Source organism: Somniosus microcephalus, chromosome 22, assembly GCF_052327205.1.
Source record: "Somniosus microcephalus isolate GS21.2 chromosome 22, FLI_Smic_1.0, whole genome shotgun sequence".
NCBI lineage: Eukaryota > Metazoa > Chordata > Chondrichthyes > Squaliformes > Somniosidae > Somniosus > Somniosus microcephalus.
Window position 1 is genome coordinate 49,667,535 of NC_141008.1, and position 14,148 is coordinate 49,681,682.

The 14,148-nt window shown below is 43.7% G+C and overlaps 1 protein-coding gene across 3 annotated transcripts in view; it reads left to right on the top strand.

The window, feature by feature from the left end:
- bcas3 (BCAS3 microtubule associated cell migration factor) overlaps positions 1–14,148 on the top strand; it is a 1,023,442-nt gene that overhangs the window by 375,390 nt on the left and 633,904 nt on the right. For all 3 annotated transcript variants that reach the window (XM_085964689.1, XM_085964691.1, XM_085964690.1), the window contains exon 15: positions 3,161–3,425. In XM_085964689.1, coding sequence (XP_085820815.1) covers positions 3,161–3,425 — 265 coding nt within the window. The remainder of the gene's footprint in view (positions 1–3,160; positions 3,426–14,148) is intronic.

The following is a 14,148-nucleotide window of genomic DNA, read 5'->3' on the forward strand; positions in this document are numbered from 1 at the left end:
AGGCCATGGCAAACGCAGCTCCACCTTAGCAGCAAATAATATAGTGTCAATGTGTCAATGCATTATACGGTGTAACAGCAGATAATCCAACTTACCGTGAGGAAAGCCAGGGGAGAGCTACTAATAAAATGTAAGAGAGCAAACTAGAATTACATAGAATCTACAGCACAGAAAGAGGCCATTCAGCCCAACTGGTCTATGCCAGCCTTTATACTCCACATGAGCCTCCTCCCACCCTGCCCCCATCTCCCTATTCCCTTCTCCCTAACGTATGTATCAAGTCTCCCCTTAAATGTGTCAATGCTATCTGCTCCAACCACTCCATGTGGCAGCAAATTCCACATTTTCACCACTCTGTGTAAAGAAATTCCTCTTAAATTCATTATTTTATCAGTTAGTGACTGTCTTATGTTTATGCCCCCTTGTTCTGAACTCACCCACAAGTGGAAACAGTTTCTCCACATCCACCCTATCGAACTCCTTCATAATTTGTAAGACCTCTGTCAGGTCGCCTCTTAATTTTCTCTTTTTCAGAGACAGGTCTGACTCGTCACTTACTGTTTTGCTCAGTTAGTTTGGTCATGTTGCACGATTCTGTTGGTGCTAATAACTTCCACCAGGTGCTCGTGTGTTTGAAGGCTGGGACCCAACGATGTTACCTCATTGTTGAGATTAGGTGTAGCGACAGTACTTCCTTACAAGTTGAATCTATAGTGCAGGGATCTATAGAATGTTCCTTCATCCTGCCCTTTTGCCTCCTCCCTTCCCACCGTCCAGGGCCCCCAACACTCCTTCCAGGTGAAACAGCAATTTACTTGTACTTCTTTCAATTTAGCATACTGTATTCATGGCTCACGATGCAATCTCCTCTACATTGGGGAGACCAAACGCAAATTGGGTGACCACTTTGCGCAATACCTCCATTCAGTCCGCAAGCATGACCTCGAGCTTCTGGTCGCCTGTCACTTTAATTCTCCGGACCACTGCCACTCTGATCTCTAATGTCCTCGGCCTCCTGCATGTTTCAGTGAAGCTCAACGTAAGCTTGAGGAACAGCACCTCATCTTTCTATTCGACACTTTACAGCCTTCCGGACTCAACATTGAGTTCAACAATTTCAGACCGTAACCTCTGCTCCCATTTTTTCGGACGGCAGCTGTTGCTGATGATTCTGCTGTTGCCATTTACACCTCTTCTAGACTCATCTTTTGTTTCTTTACTTGTCCCATTACCATCTCCTTTTGCCTCGCACCATCATCCATTTTGTCATTTACTCTCTGCTGCCTGCCACCCTATCACAGACCTTCCCTGTTGTTCTTTCCTCGCCTCCCCCCTTTCCCTGCCTCTGTACTTGCTTAAAACCTGTTCCATCTCGAACCTTTTCCAGTTCTGACAAAAGGTCATCGACCTGAAACATTAAGTTTCTCTCTCCACAGATGCTACCTGACCTGCTGAGCATTTCCAGCAGTTTCTATTTTTATTCCTTCATTCACATTGTCGCCCTGATCACCTGAAAGTGATAAATGTTATTATTGGGGGGGAAGTATGGTGTGTTCTAAAATGAGAGGCTGCATTATCTGAGTTGCTAAGGTTGAGGTTCCATTGTGCCTGTATGTCACTGGATGAGGTTCTTTTTGCCCTTCCTAATGCCAAGCTGTAGTGGATGTACTTGCTTTCTAGGGGATAGACATTACACTATTTTACAATGAAAGGAGCTTTGTTTGAGAAACACCCAACCCGCAGGATGGGTTTGCTAATGGAATCGACTAAATATGCTGGAACTAGACATGCAGCCTGACAAATGGCTGAATATCTAATGTGAGGCCATTTGTACAGAGTTGCTGAAAACAATTAATTATATCCCAAACCCTAACCCTGTCCCAGGTTACCTTCGTTCTAAAATTGACTGCAGCCTTATCTCTGATAAAATTACATTGCAATGAAACTGAACAAACTCACTTTCTATAGGGAGCAGTTACTCAAGTATACCTTTGTGCTGGGGGAAAATTAAGATACATTCATTTAGCATCCAATTGAAAGACTGAACTGTCCATTGTAGGAAATAAGTACAGGTCAGAATTTAGTGTCCAAAATTAGGAAATTTTTTATAATAATCTATATGATTGTAAATAATAAGGGTGAAAGAGGTGGATTTTCATGGGTATGTATGGAAGAAGTTTCCAGTCATGGTATGTGTAAAGTTTATAAAGAATAGGTTTATGATTTAATTGCACATAGCGTACAGAGCCCTATTCTTTATAAACGTTACATATAGGATCCCTAGAGATGTTTAACACAAACTTTTGGGTAGGGGGAATACAATCAACCTGTACAATAGGCATCCATGGCACACATATAGGTACTTTTACATATTGTCGAGGCCTGATGCCTGGCTCCTGCACAGTTGACAGCATGATGAAGTGTAAATGCGCATCAAGTCAGGTGTTGTGGAGATCCAGTATTTCCTGGGTCTCCAGTCTTCTGCCAGCACTCAGAGCTTCCTTTGCTGCCTTGTAAATGAGTTGAGACAGTTAAGGCCATCAGCCTACTCACATCACGACACAAGCACGCTGATGCATGGGACAGTTTCAGCGTCAGATGGCTTTAAGTTCACCATCACAAAACCTTTAGTCATTGAATCTGCCACCTATGGTATCATTTCTTCTGGGGGCTGTCACTCAACGTATTTAATTTCTTTATTTACCATCACACTTCCTTACAGGCGACATCAGCGCTTTCACTTTGACCATTCGTACACGCACCATGTTCAAAAACTCAATGTACCTGCTGGAGGTAACTGTGCATGTGTGGAAAATCATGGAGGAGAGGGGTTGACGCACCATCGCTATTTCTTGATATGTTCTCCTGATGGGCAAGGCCAGAAGTCCGTGTTTGGAAAAGGGGCCCCGTATATCCTTCTTTATAACATTTGGGATTAGGTGACAATTCTGTCTATGACTTGCATTCATATATTATCATATTACTTCAAAATGTCTCACAGAACTTCACACGATGCAGTTACTGTTGTTGAGTAGGCAAATCTGATTAATTCAGTTAGAATCATACAGCACAACCATTCGGCCCATTGTGCCTGTGATAGATTTCTTCAAAAGTACAAACAGAAGCTGTCATTTCTGTTATTTCCATATTTGTGTCCTAGGTGCAAGACATTTGCTTCAGCCAGGACTGTCGCTGGGTGGTAATCAGCACGCTGCGGGGGACCTCGCACGTGTTTCCCGTAAATCCTTACGGTGGACAGCCCTCTGTGCGAACGCACATGTCTCCCCGTGTGGTGAATCGCATGAGTCGATTCCAGAAGAGCGCTGGGCTGGAAGATATTGAACAGGAGCTGTCGACCAAACAAGGCGGGCGCTGCAGTCCAGTGGCTGGTCTCTCGAGCAGCCCCTCTGGGTCACCACTTCACAGTGAGTATCAATTCTTTTTTCTCAAATTAAAAGATTACATTAAAGCTGTGGTAATCCTCTCTTAACAATCAGCCTGTCAGCTCCAGGTCTGCTTCATGCATTCAGTATCACGTCCACACCAAGCAGGCACTTCCAAAGCACAATTGGCTGGAGAACAAATACTTCTGATAACAAATTAAATGCATTATCCTTTTATAGTCTGTGTGGTGGAAGCAGATTCAATAGTAACATTCAAAAGAGAATTGGATAATACTTGAAGGGAAAAAAATTGCACTGCTATGGGGAAAGAACAGGGGAGTGGGATTAATTGGATGGCTCTACCAAAGAGCTGGCACAGACACGATAGGCTGAATGGCTTCCTTCTGTGCTGTATGATTCTGTGATAGCCTCTGCTGGTGATAGTTTACTAGGTCCATTATTTTTCTCCCCTATAACTCATTTTCTTATGTTAAAATGTTGCTGAATAAAGTTGAGACCATGTACACCAGAATAAAGGGTAAATAAAGGGCTTTTTGTAATGTGTTATTTTTGGGGCCGGAAGCAGACTTGGCTGCAGGCAACTGTGAGCCTCACTACCATGGAACATTTATTTAAATTACAATTTCACGACTTCAGGTGAGGCTCTTCTCTTCCGCCTCCCCCCCCCCCCCCCCCCCCCCCGCCGCCACAGTACACATGTAGAATGGCCATGTTGATAATCCTGGGAATGAGCTAAAGAGGGACTATTATTCTACAGCTATTCTTACAATTGTTTTTCACTAGATTTTGTGTTTTCTCCACACCTGTTATTACATTAGGACTTGTGTTTTTAGACCCCTCCACTCATAGCTGCTCATTTCAGAGATCTGTTTTCACTGCCTCTGCTTTACGAGAGAGGCTGCCACCGAGTTGTGCCATCTGCAGCAGGGTGGCCTACAGACAACATCTCGAGGAGGGGTGGCTCTTCTGTAACAGCGAGGCTACCACAGCATTGCTTTCATGCTATCAGATCCTTCCAGGGCACCATAGAAGCCATCCTGTACATCTGCCAGTCTGCAGCACTTATACGTAAGAAGCAATTGACAAATACTGTGTTTGCAAAGAGCAACACCTTCATCACTTTTCCTGTGGAAATGAGGCATCGGATGAACATGGCGCACACCTTTCACCAGGTGGCAGGGTGCTTTAGATAACACCGATGTGAGAATCAGAACTCCTCACATTCAACCCCATGAACGGAAAGGGTTTGCGCTCAATTAATATTCAGGTGGTATCCGACACAGAAACATCACTATGCTGTTAACATCTTCATGCAGCATTCCATGGTGTCCGCATTATTTGAAGATCAAACACTGGGTGGCTGGCTCTTAGCATCCCAAGTCGTTTCACAGGAGCTTAATAGGAGAAAATTTGACACCGAGCCACATGAGATATTAGGACAGGTGACCAAAAGCTTGGTCAAAGAGGTATAGGTTTTAAGGAGGAGAGGGAGGTATAAAGTTGGAGGTTCAGGGAAGAAATTCCAGAACTTAGGGCCTAGGCTGCTGAAGACATAGCCATCAATGGTGAAGCAAAGGAAATTGGGGATGCATAAGAGGCCAGAATTGGAGGAGCGCAGAGATCTTGGCGGGTTGTAGGGCCGGAGGAGGTTACAGAGATAGGGAGGGGGCGAGGAGGTCATGGAGGGATTTGAAAACAAGAATGACCATTTTAAAATCGAGGCGTTGACGGACCGGGAGCCACCCATGTTGGCGGATCAACCCACGTATCCGCTTAGCAGCACCTCAACCACTTACAGCACTTAGATTTTAAACAGTTAAAATTCAGATTGTTCCTATTTAAGTTGAGAGTGCTCAGTGTTTAAAGCTCAATTTGAGGAACCAGTTATTGCTGCAATCAATGGAGTGCGATCCCTTAAACAGCACTTTTGAACCCTATTTCTTAAATGGGCACACTGTTTAATCCCATTCTGTGAGAAAAGCACCACTAGTTGGTAGTTTGCCTGAATGGCCTTCTTCATTAGGATTTGTCTTGTGATCTGTACAAATATTCCATTCTAAATTGAAATAACTAGTCTAGAATGTTAGTCTTAGTATTTTTACGATGTTGTCAGATTTGTTTGGAATTGAATTGCCAATCTTTACAATTATTGTTGTTTGTTTCATATTGTAATATCCAACATGCCGATTGAAGTTTGTGCATAAACCCAAGGACTGTTTCTAGCAGTGGAAAAATTCACCCTGGTTTTGGCTGTGTTATCTTTTTTAAAAACTTCAGAAGTTGTACAATTGCTGTGTCTCACGGCCCCTCTTGAAAAACATTTAAATTCCTGCTTGTTTGTCCCTTTTTCCTGTGCAAGGCACAGTCTTGTTTAAATATCTGACGTTGAAATCTTTATCAGGGTGTGTTTCGGATCTTACAGTGGACGTTCAGTCTGGTTTCGCAGTTGTCTACTCCCCCGGCCGCGTGTGGCCCCTTATAGAAACACGAACTAAGGAAAACTCTTAATTCACAGCTGATAAGGAGATACTTCCTGCATAGCCTAACAAGCCAACACAAACTTTGTTTGGGTTCCTTTGTATTTTATCTGTTAACACACCCCGTTGTATTTTTGTAAGTCAATAGGCGGGTGACGAAGTGCACTAATTATGATATCGGCACACAATTGCTGACCCCTGGCTGAGATCCTGCTCGTACTGCGAGCACAAGCACAATGCACTGAAACGGCATCTACTTCCTGTAAGGTTAGCGAATACATGCTAATGTTATCACACTGAAAATATAATTGACCTCATAGTGTCAAGTAAAGAGATGCAGTGTCTGAAGTTGGCACTCGCTGCCGTGTGTGGGCTCCTGGGATTAGATACAAAAGCTCTTGCAGATTTACAATGGAACAAAAGCAGGTGCTGAAAAAAAATGCCATTGCTTGTAGCTTTGATGGATATGTAAGAAGGGAGCTGCAAGGTCAGACATTGTAATGTTCTCATTGTGCTGCTCTTTTTGGTTGTGGAATTTTCCTCATGCCAGTCCAAAAAGGGCCAGCCTGACTCTGCAGACTGTGTGGCGAGACCCTCTCCAAAAGCTGTCTTATGTTGCTTTTTCAGTATTGCCAACTGCGGTTTCAGTTTAGCTCCATGGGTAGCACTCTCACCTTTGAATCAGAAGGCTGTGAGTTCAAGCCGCAATCCAAGATTTGAGCACATAATCTAAGCTGGCATTCCAGTGCAGTACTGAGGGAGTGTTGCATTGTCAGAGGTGCTGTCCTTAAGCTGGGATGTTAAACTGAGCACCTGGCTGCCTGTTCAGGTGGACATTAAAGATGTCATGACATTATTTGGCCAGCATTTTTCCCTCAGCCAGTAGCACCCCAAAATGAGGTTAAGTACTCAATCACCTCATTGCTGTTTGTGGGATCTTGCTTTGTGTAAAATGGCTGCTGCGGTTGCCGACATAACATTCAATACGTTTCAAAGGAACGAAATGCTTTGAGATACGATAAGCTGGCGTATAAATGCAAGTCTTTCTTCTTTCACCCACTCACCTTTTAGCTTGACATTTAAAAAAAACTTAGCCAATCTGTCCTGTTGTGATTGAGCAGACAGGATGATCCCATCAGTTAGTGTTTTTGGGTGTGTATGTGTATGGAGCCCTATTAAACCTCTTTGCTGTTTTAGGTGTTTGAATAGGCAGAATAAATCGACATACCCTGCAAAGACCATCATACACAAAGCAGGTACCGTATTGAGATGTACAACATAACATTGATAGAACTCGGGTTCCTTGCTTTCAGGTTAAACTGATATCCCGCCCTCATCGAGATGTGCTGAAATTTGTGTTTATTTATTAATTCTGATCATAAAATGCTGTGTGTGATACTTGATTGTTGGAGTATTCTTATCATAAACTTTTAATTGTGGTGTGAAGGATCAACAGAGTAAAAGCCAAGTCAGAAGATTGTAGTTTCAAGCCCCAGTCCAGAACCTGAGCACATAATCTACGCTGACACTCCAGTGCAGTACTAGGTCCTAACGATTTTTCCATGCTTTTTACGAGGTTCCCAGTGCTCGGGGATCACGTCCGGTAAGTGTGTCGAGTTCTCAATGACACTCCACTGCTGTGAGTAGTTGACAGCTGCAAAAGTGGTATAAAAGCTACCATTTCACAGCTGTTCGATTTCCAATCTTAAAAGCTGGAGCCTTCAGGATTTGGAATACACTTTTCAGCTTTATGGAGGTTTGAAGTGTTTGGAGCAAACTCTCTATCCAGCGTCACCTCCTTGGAGCAACCTCTCTCACCATTGACAGATCGCTTCTGTCATCTCAGCTTCAGCTACCATCTATTCCATCAGCATCGGTGCCCTTGAAAAAATCTCACCTTGGTCCTCAGAATCCCACCACAATCAGTCCCAACACCAACATCACCAGGCACACCAGCAGCAGCAGCACCAACAACAACACCAACCTTCTCCACAATCACCTGATGCTGCACAGGACACAGGGCATCAGCACTCGAGCACATTGCTGCCTGGGAGGATGGCCTCACCATGGCCAGATTTACTTCACTTGACGCTGTACACCCTGGCAGCCACATGATGCGCCAGGTTGGCACCACCCACACCAACACCATAAAGCATCCCGACAATGTCTAAGCCATTCCTTTCACACTCATCACCATTGGTGGTGGTTACTGTTATGTCTCACCATTCACTGCAACTCACTAAGCCATTTCCAAAGGTGCACACACAGCTGTCCAAGAAGGCAAAGTGTTGAAAATAAAGATTTCAATGTTTGACAACACATTAACAGAAACTTTACATGAACATTGGCGATAACACCCAACTGCCTATCCTTGTGTGTTGTTAGTTGGTATGATTGGACAAGAATGAGGGTGAGTGTGAGGGGTGGCTAGTGAGATGGGGAAGTGATATTGTAGATAGAGAGGGATGGGTGCAGCTGCAAGGTAAGTTGGTGTGAGTTAGGATGTGCAGGAGTAGGGTAGGGAAGGCAGAGTGATGGGGATGTGATGAGTGGCACAACAGGATGAGGTTGAGTGTGGCTTTGCAGTAATGTTTTGTGAACTACTGAGATCATTGAAAGGTCTGCGCCACTGCAGTTAGGTTCTCCTGACGCCATCCTTGCTTGTGCCCTCCCGTGCAATGTGCAACCAGGCTGCATTGGTCTCCTGGGGAGGTCTCTTCCGCCCATTGGAAGGGAAGAGAACCTCCCTGCGTGCTGTGACTCCCTCCATAAGCATATGGAGGGAGTAATGGGAGAGCCTGGGTGCAGCCGTGCATCTTTGTGCCGTGCTTGTCAGTGTTTGCAGCACCTCAATGCTGCAGAACACTGACAGCACAACTGTCAAAATGAATGTGGGCATGGTCCCTTTAAGGAAACCGGCTGATGATGCATCATCAAATGACGTCATCAGACCCGCTTCCTATTCATTGGCCGGGAACCTCGCAGGGTGGACTTAACAAGCCCAATCAATGTAAAATCTTGTTGGAGGTCAGGATCGAGACAGATGCGGTATCCTCACACGCCACGGACCCGCTGAGGTTGGAAAAATCCAGCCCGCTGTGTGAATATTCTCTGCGGCATTTTCCAAAATAATAGCAATGGCGACACTTCAAAGTAATTCACAAGTTATTTACGGATGAGGAAGGCCATTTGGCCCATCTTACGTTGTGATTGCTGCATCTAGTTGTTTCTTAAATGATTCCAAGATTTTCACCCGCACCACTCTGCCCAGTAGTATATTCCAAGGGTTGACCACTCTCTGCATAAAGAAAACCCTCCTGACATCAGTGCTAAACTACCCGTTTACCAGTTTTGAACCCGTGTCCCCTCGTCCTGCTCCCGCAGTTTAATTTAAAATAGTATTGTGGATTAATCTTTTACATACCATTTACTGTCCTACATTCCTCATTTTAGATCGCTTCTCAGAAGACTCCTTTTGTGGCTAATAAGCCCAAGTCTCTCCAGTCTTTTGTCATAACTCAGACCTCAGACATTGGGTGGGGGAATCAGCCTCTTGGCTCTTCTCTGCACTGCCTTCAACCCTTGAATATCGCCCTTGATTCTCTCCTCCTTCAGCTGCAGGAGGTGGTCAGCACTGTTCTGTGCTCTGCCTCAGCATCAACTAGGTACGTGCACAAAACAGCAAGAACCAGAAAACCAAGCACTGTTTACTAAAAGCATCACCATGGAAACAATCAGTGACACAGAGCCTGGGCATCATCCTCTTTTTAAAAAAAATTGTAAATGGCCCCATCAGTTTGTACTGTTTGTTCATCTTTTCCTCCAGGCTGCTATTTGTGTACAAGTGAAGTTCTGTCAGACAGAAAGAGTCAGGTGAGGTGCTACTCATAAGTAAACAGGCAATAGTCCAACCTGGTTATGTTGATCCTGAGCATCATTGCCACCGTGCTGTGTAAGCATGCGTGTACGTCCCCTTCCCCCCCACCCCCCGCCCCCGTATCAAGTCCCATTCACACTGGGATGGCAGATGAAATTTCATGCAGACAACTGTAAAGTATTGCACATGGGAAGAACAAAAAGAACAATGCACGTACTCCTCGAACGGTTTTAATTAGCTAAGGATGAAGTTAAAAGAGACCTAGGAGTCTTAGTAGACTCAACATATCCAACCAATGCTGAGCAGCAATCGACAAAGCCAATAGAATGTTGAACTACAAAGCCAAAATAGTAGAATGCAACTTCAGAGGAAGTCATGATCAAACTGCACAAAGCTCTTGTTCGACCACGTCTTTGTACTGTGTCCAATTCTGGTCACTGGAAAATATAGCAGAGATGGAGAGAGTAAAAATGCTCATTTGAAATGAATAAGACGATGTAATCATTTTACCAAGTTAGTCTAAAGTAATGGCAGATTTGTTTGGAGCGAGCCGTCATTCTATTTTATTTGCAAATAAGCTACCCCTCCAGATAGGCAGTAGAGCCCTTGAGTCCTTCCCTAGGAAAATAATTATAACTCACATATAGTCCGCATCCCTGAATTTAAAAAAGCATTATAAAGTGCAGCCTGTGATAAATATGGTGTATTGTATGAAACTTGTGTGAATTAATGAGTTAAGCCTATCAGTGGGTAGATTAAGGGGGATATTTGCATGCTAGGTACAGTATATACAAATTTGCAGGTGGTGCTTGCACACCTGCAACAGCCACAGGACAACTGAAGAAGGCTGGTCAGGAATTTGAATTGAATTTGTTTTTTTAAACCAACAAACACCTGAAGTGCACTGGAAAAACAAATCTGAACTTCAGCCAGCCTCTAAAGAGGTTAAACAGTAACCTAATCATAGATGCATTTAAGGGGAAACTAGATAAACACATGAGGGAGTAAGGAATAGAAGGTTATACTGACAGGGTTAGATGAAAAGGGGTGGGAGGAGGCTCATGTGGAGCATAAACTCCGGCCTGGACCATGGGTCATTTTCGGGTTGGCAGGCTGTAACTAGTGGGGTACCGCAAGGATCAGTGCTTGGGCCTTAGCTATTTACAATCTGTATCAAAGACTTATATGAGGGGACCAAGTGTAATGTATCCAAATTTGCTGATGATACAAAGTTAGGTGGGAAAGTAAGCAGTGAGGAGGACGCAAAGAGGCTGCAAAGGGATGTGGACAGGTTAAGTGAGTGGGCAAGAGCAAGGCAGATGGAATAGAATGTGGAGAAGTGTGAAGTTATCCCCTTTGTTAGGAAAAATTAGAAAAACTAAATATTTTTTAAATGGTGTGAGACTGGGAAATGCTGGTATTCAGAGGGACCTGGATGTCCTTGTATACGAATCACAGAAGGTTAATATGCAGGTACAGCAAGCAATTAGGGAAGCAAACGGTATGTTAGCCTTTATTACAAAGGGATTGGACTAAGAGTAAAGAAGTCTTACTACAATTCTCTAGGGCCTTGGTGAGACCACACCTGGAGTACTGTGTACAGTTTTGGTCTCCTTACCTAAGGAAGGATATACTTGCCATAGAGAGAGTGCAATGAAGGTTCACCAGACTGGTTCCTGGGATGAGGGAGTTGTCTTATGAGGGGAGATTGGATAGACTAGGCCTATGTTCCCTTGAGATTAGAAGAATAAGAGGTGATCTCATTGAAACATTTAAAATTATTAAAGGGCTTGACAGGGTATATGGTGGGAGGATGTTTCCCCTGGCTGGGGAGTCTAGAACTAGGGGCCACAGTCTCAGAATAAGGGGTCGGTCATTTAGGATTGAGATGAGGAGAAATTTCTTCACTCAGAGGGTTGTGAATCTTTGGAAATCTCTAAGCCAGAGGGCTGTGGATGCTTAGTCGTTGAGTATATTCAAGACCGAGATCGATAGATTTTTGGATGCTAAGGGAATCGAGAGATATGGGGATAGTGGAGGAAAGTGGAGTTGAGGTCGAAAATCAGCCATGATCTTATTGAATGGCAGAGCAGGCTCGAGGGGCCAAATGGCCTACTCCTGCTCTTATTTCTTATGTGACCTGTGAGAACTCCATTCAAAGATGGACTTAAGTTATGTATTTGGACCAATTCAACAAAACTTCAGCAAAGCTGATCTTTACTATGAAGACTTATCAAGGAAGGATCCGTATCTTAAATTTGGAAATACTTTTCATAGTTGCATTAATGCTCACTGCTGGGTTGTCCCCATTTTGCAGGCATTAACGTCAAACTTAACAGCATCATTGCTTGAAGGATCTTCTGACGGAGACCTTTTTGGATCCGGGTATAAGCCAGCTGATCTACCTCATTGTTACATGGTGCAATACATATCTGTACACTGGCACCAGGCAGAATTGCCATGGCACACTGCCTGCGTGCACATGTTATAGCTCAGCCAGAACAAGCTATCTGCTGCACCTCAATCAAGAGAAGTTTCTTCAGAAATAAATGCAGAATATGCTGGAAATACTCAGCAGGTTAGGCAGCATCTTTGGAAAGAGAAATAGTTAACAGACGAAAGGTCATCGACCTGAAACGTTAACTTTGTTTCTCTCTCCACAGATGCTGCCTGACCTGCTGAGTATTTCCAGCATTTTCTGTTTTTATTTCAGATTTCCAACATCTGCCATATTTTGCTTTTGTTTTGAAGTTCCTCCAGAGATGATCTCCCTTCCTCAAATACTGCAGGCATCTCAGTGCTCCTTTGTTTTCTTTTGTCTTGTCCATGTGCTTGCTTTGGGTCTTCTGATACCCTTAATGGGGTTGACCTTTCCCCCAACCCTTTACTCTACTTAAACCTAGTTGCACAGCCTTGTATTGGTTAAGTCTGTAAATCTGTTCAGAGATGCCCAATGGAAATGGTAGCTCTATACACTTTGCAAACACTGCTTTATATTTTTGTATTTGATTTCTGTATTCTGGGGGAAAACATTTTTTTTAAAGATTAAAAATGTTTTGCCACTCAGCAAAAATTTAGGGACAAAGAATAGTCGACACCAGCGGTTTTGGAAAGTTACTGGGAAATTTACTGGTAATAGCTAGTTTTAGTTTTCAAGTAACTGACATTCCACCCTGCCTACCCACATGGCTTCTCAGCCAAACCTTTGTGGTTGACCCAAAAAGATTTTAATCACTTTCATGGTGCTATCATTACAGACCAATTACATGTCAGGGTCAGACTAGTGGTGTGCTGGGACAGGTGGGTGTCCATAAATGAAAAAGAAAGAAAGAAAGATTTGCATTTATATAGCACCTTTCACAATCTCAGGATATCCCAAAGCGCTTTACAGCCAATGAAGTACTTTTGAAGTGCAGTTACTGTTGTAATGTAGGAAACACACGCACAGCAAGCTCCTACAAACAGCAATGTGATAATGAACAGATAATGTTTTTTTAGTGATGTTGGTTGAGGGATAAATAAATATGGGCCCAGGACGTTGGAGAGAACTCCCCTGCTCTTCTTCGAAATAGTGCCATGGGATCTTTCACGTCCGCCCAAGAGGGCGAATGGGGCCTTGGTCTAACCTCTCATCTGAAATGCTCTGTATCAGCCAAGAGGAACTATGCTTTGTGAAGTGACTGGTCTCCCTACTGATTGATTGTTCTAATCATGATTTTTCCCCACTACAATTGGAGGGAGGATCCTCTTTAGTCTCGAGGCATGATATACCACGGTGCACCAGCGAACTGGCGAAGCCCAGTCGTAGGTCATAGCTGAAGTCAGACATCAGTTGAGGCTAAGGTTTTAGCTGGAGGTATTTGAATGGGAATTAAGGGCTTTCACCCAGCCAGTGTGAGGGAGCTCAGTTAATATCAGTAAAGATACAGGTATTAACCCAGATGCGGCAGTAATCTTGGCATTTCGGATGTGTGTTAATGCAGCTCCCTTGCATTGAGGCTCAGTCCAAGTCAGATCCCCCAGTGATGGAATCAATATTTTACACACTGTGATTGACAAAAGGGACACTGAATAATAATTCATTTCAGATCAATAGGAGGGGCACTAAGGGTTAAATGTGCTGAGACTAGATCTAGAACACTGGGTAAATTTGGGTCATTTCAAAGAATATATAGGGGGGGGAGAGAAGAGAAGAGCGTGGTTTCTGCGGATTTGTATCTGTACTGAGGTGTGGTATTTAGAGTCCATCAAGTTCCCATAGCTTGTTTTACGGCATCCTTATTTGTAACAATTTGCATGAGTTTCCCCTATATTAATATACATGCGCTGATTTGATCATTTATTTTCCCAGTAAAATATAATTATGGGGGTACAGTGGTGTTGTGGGTCG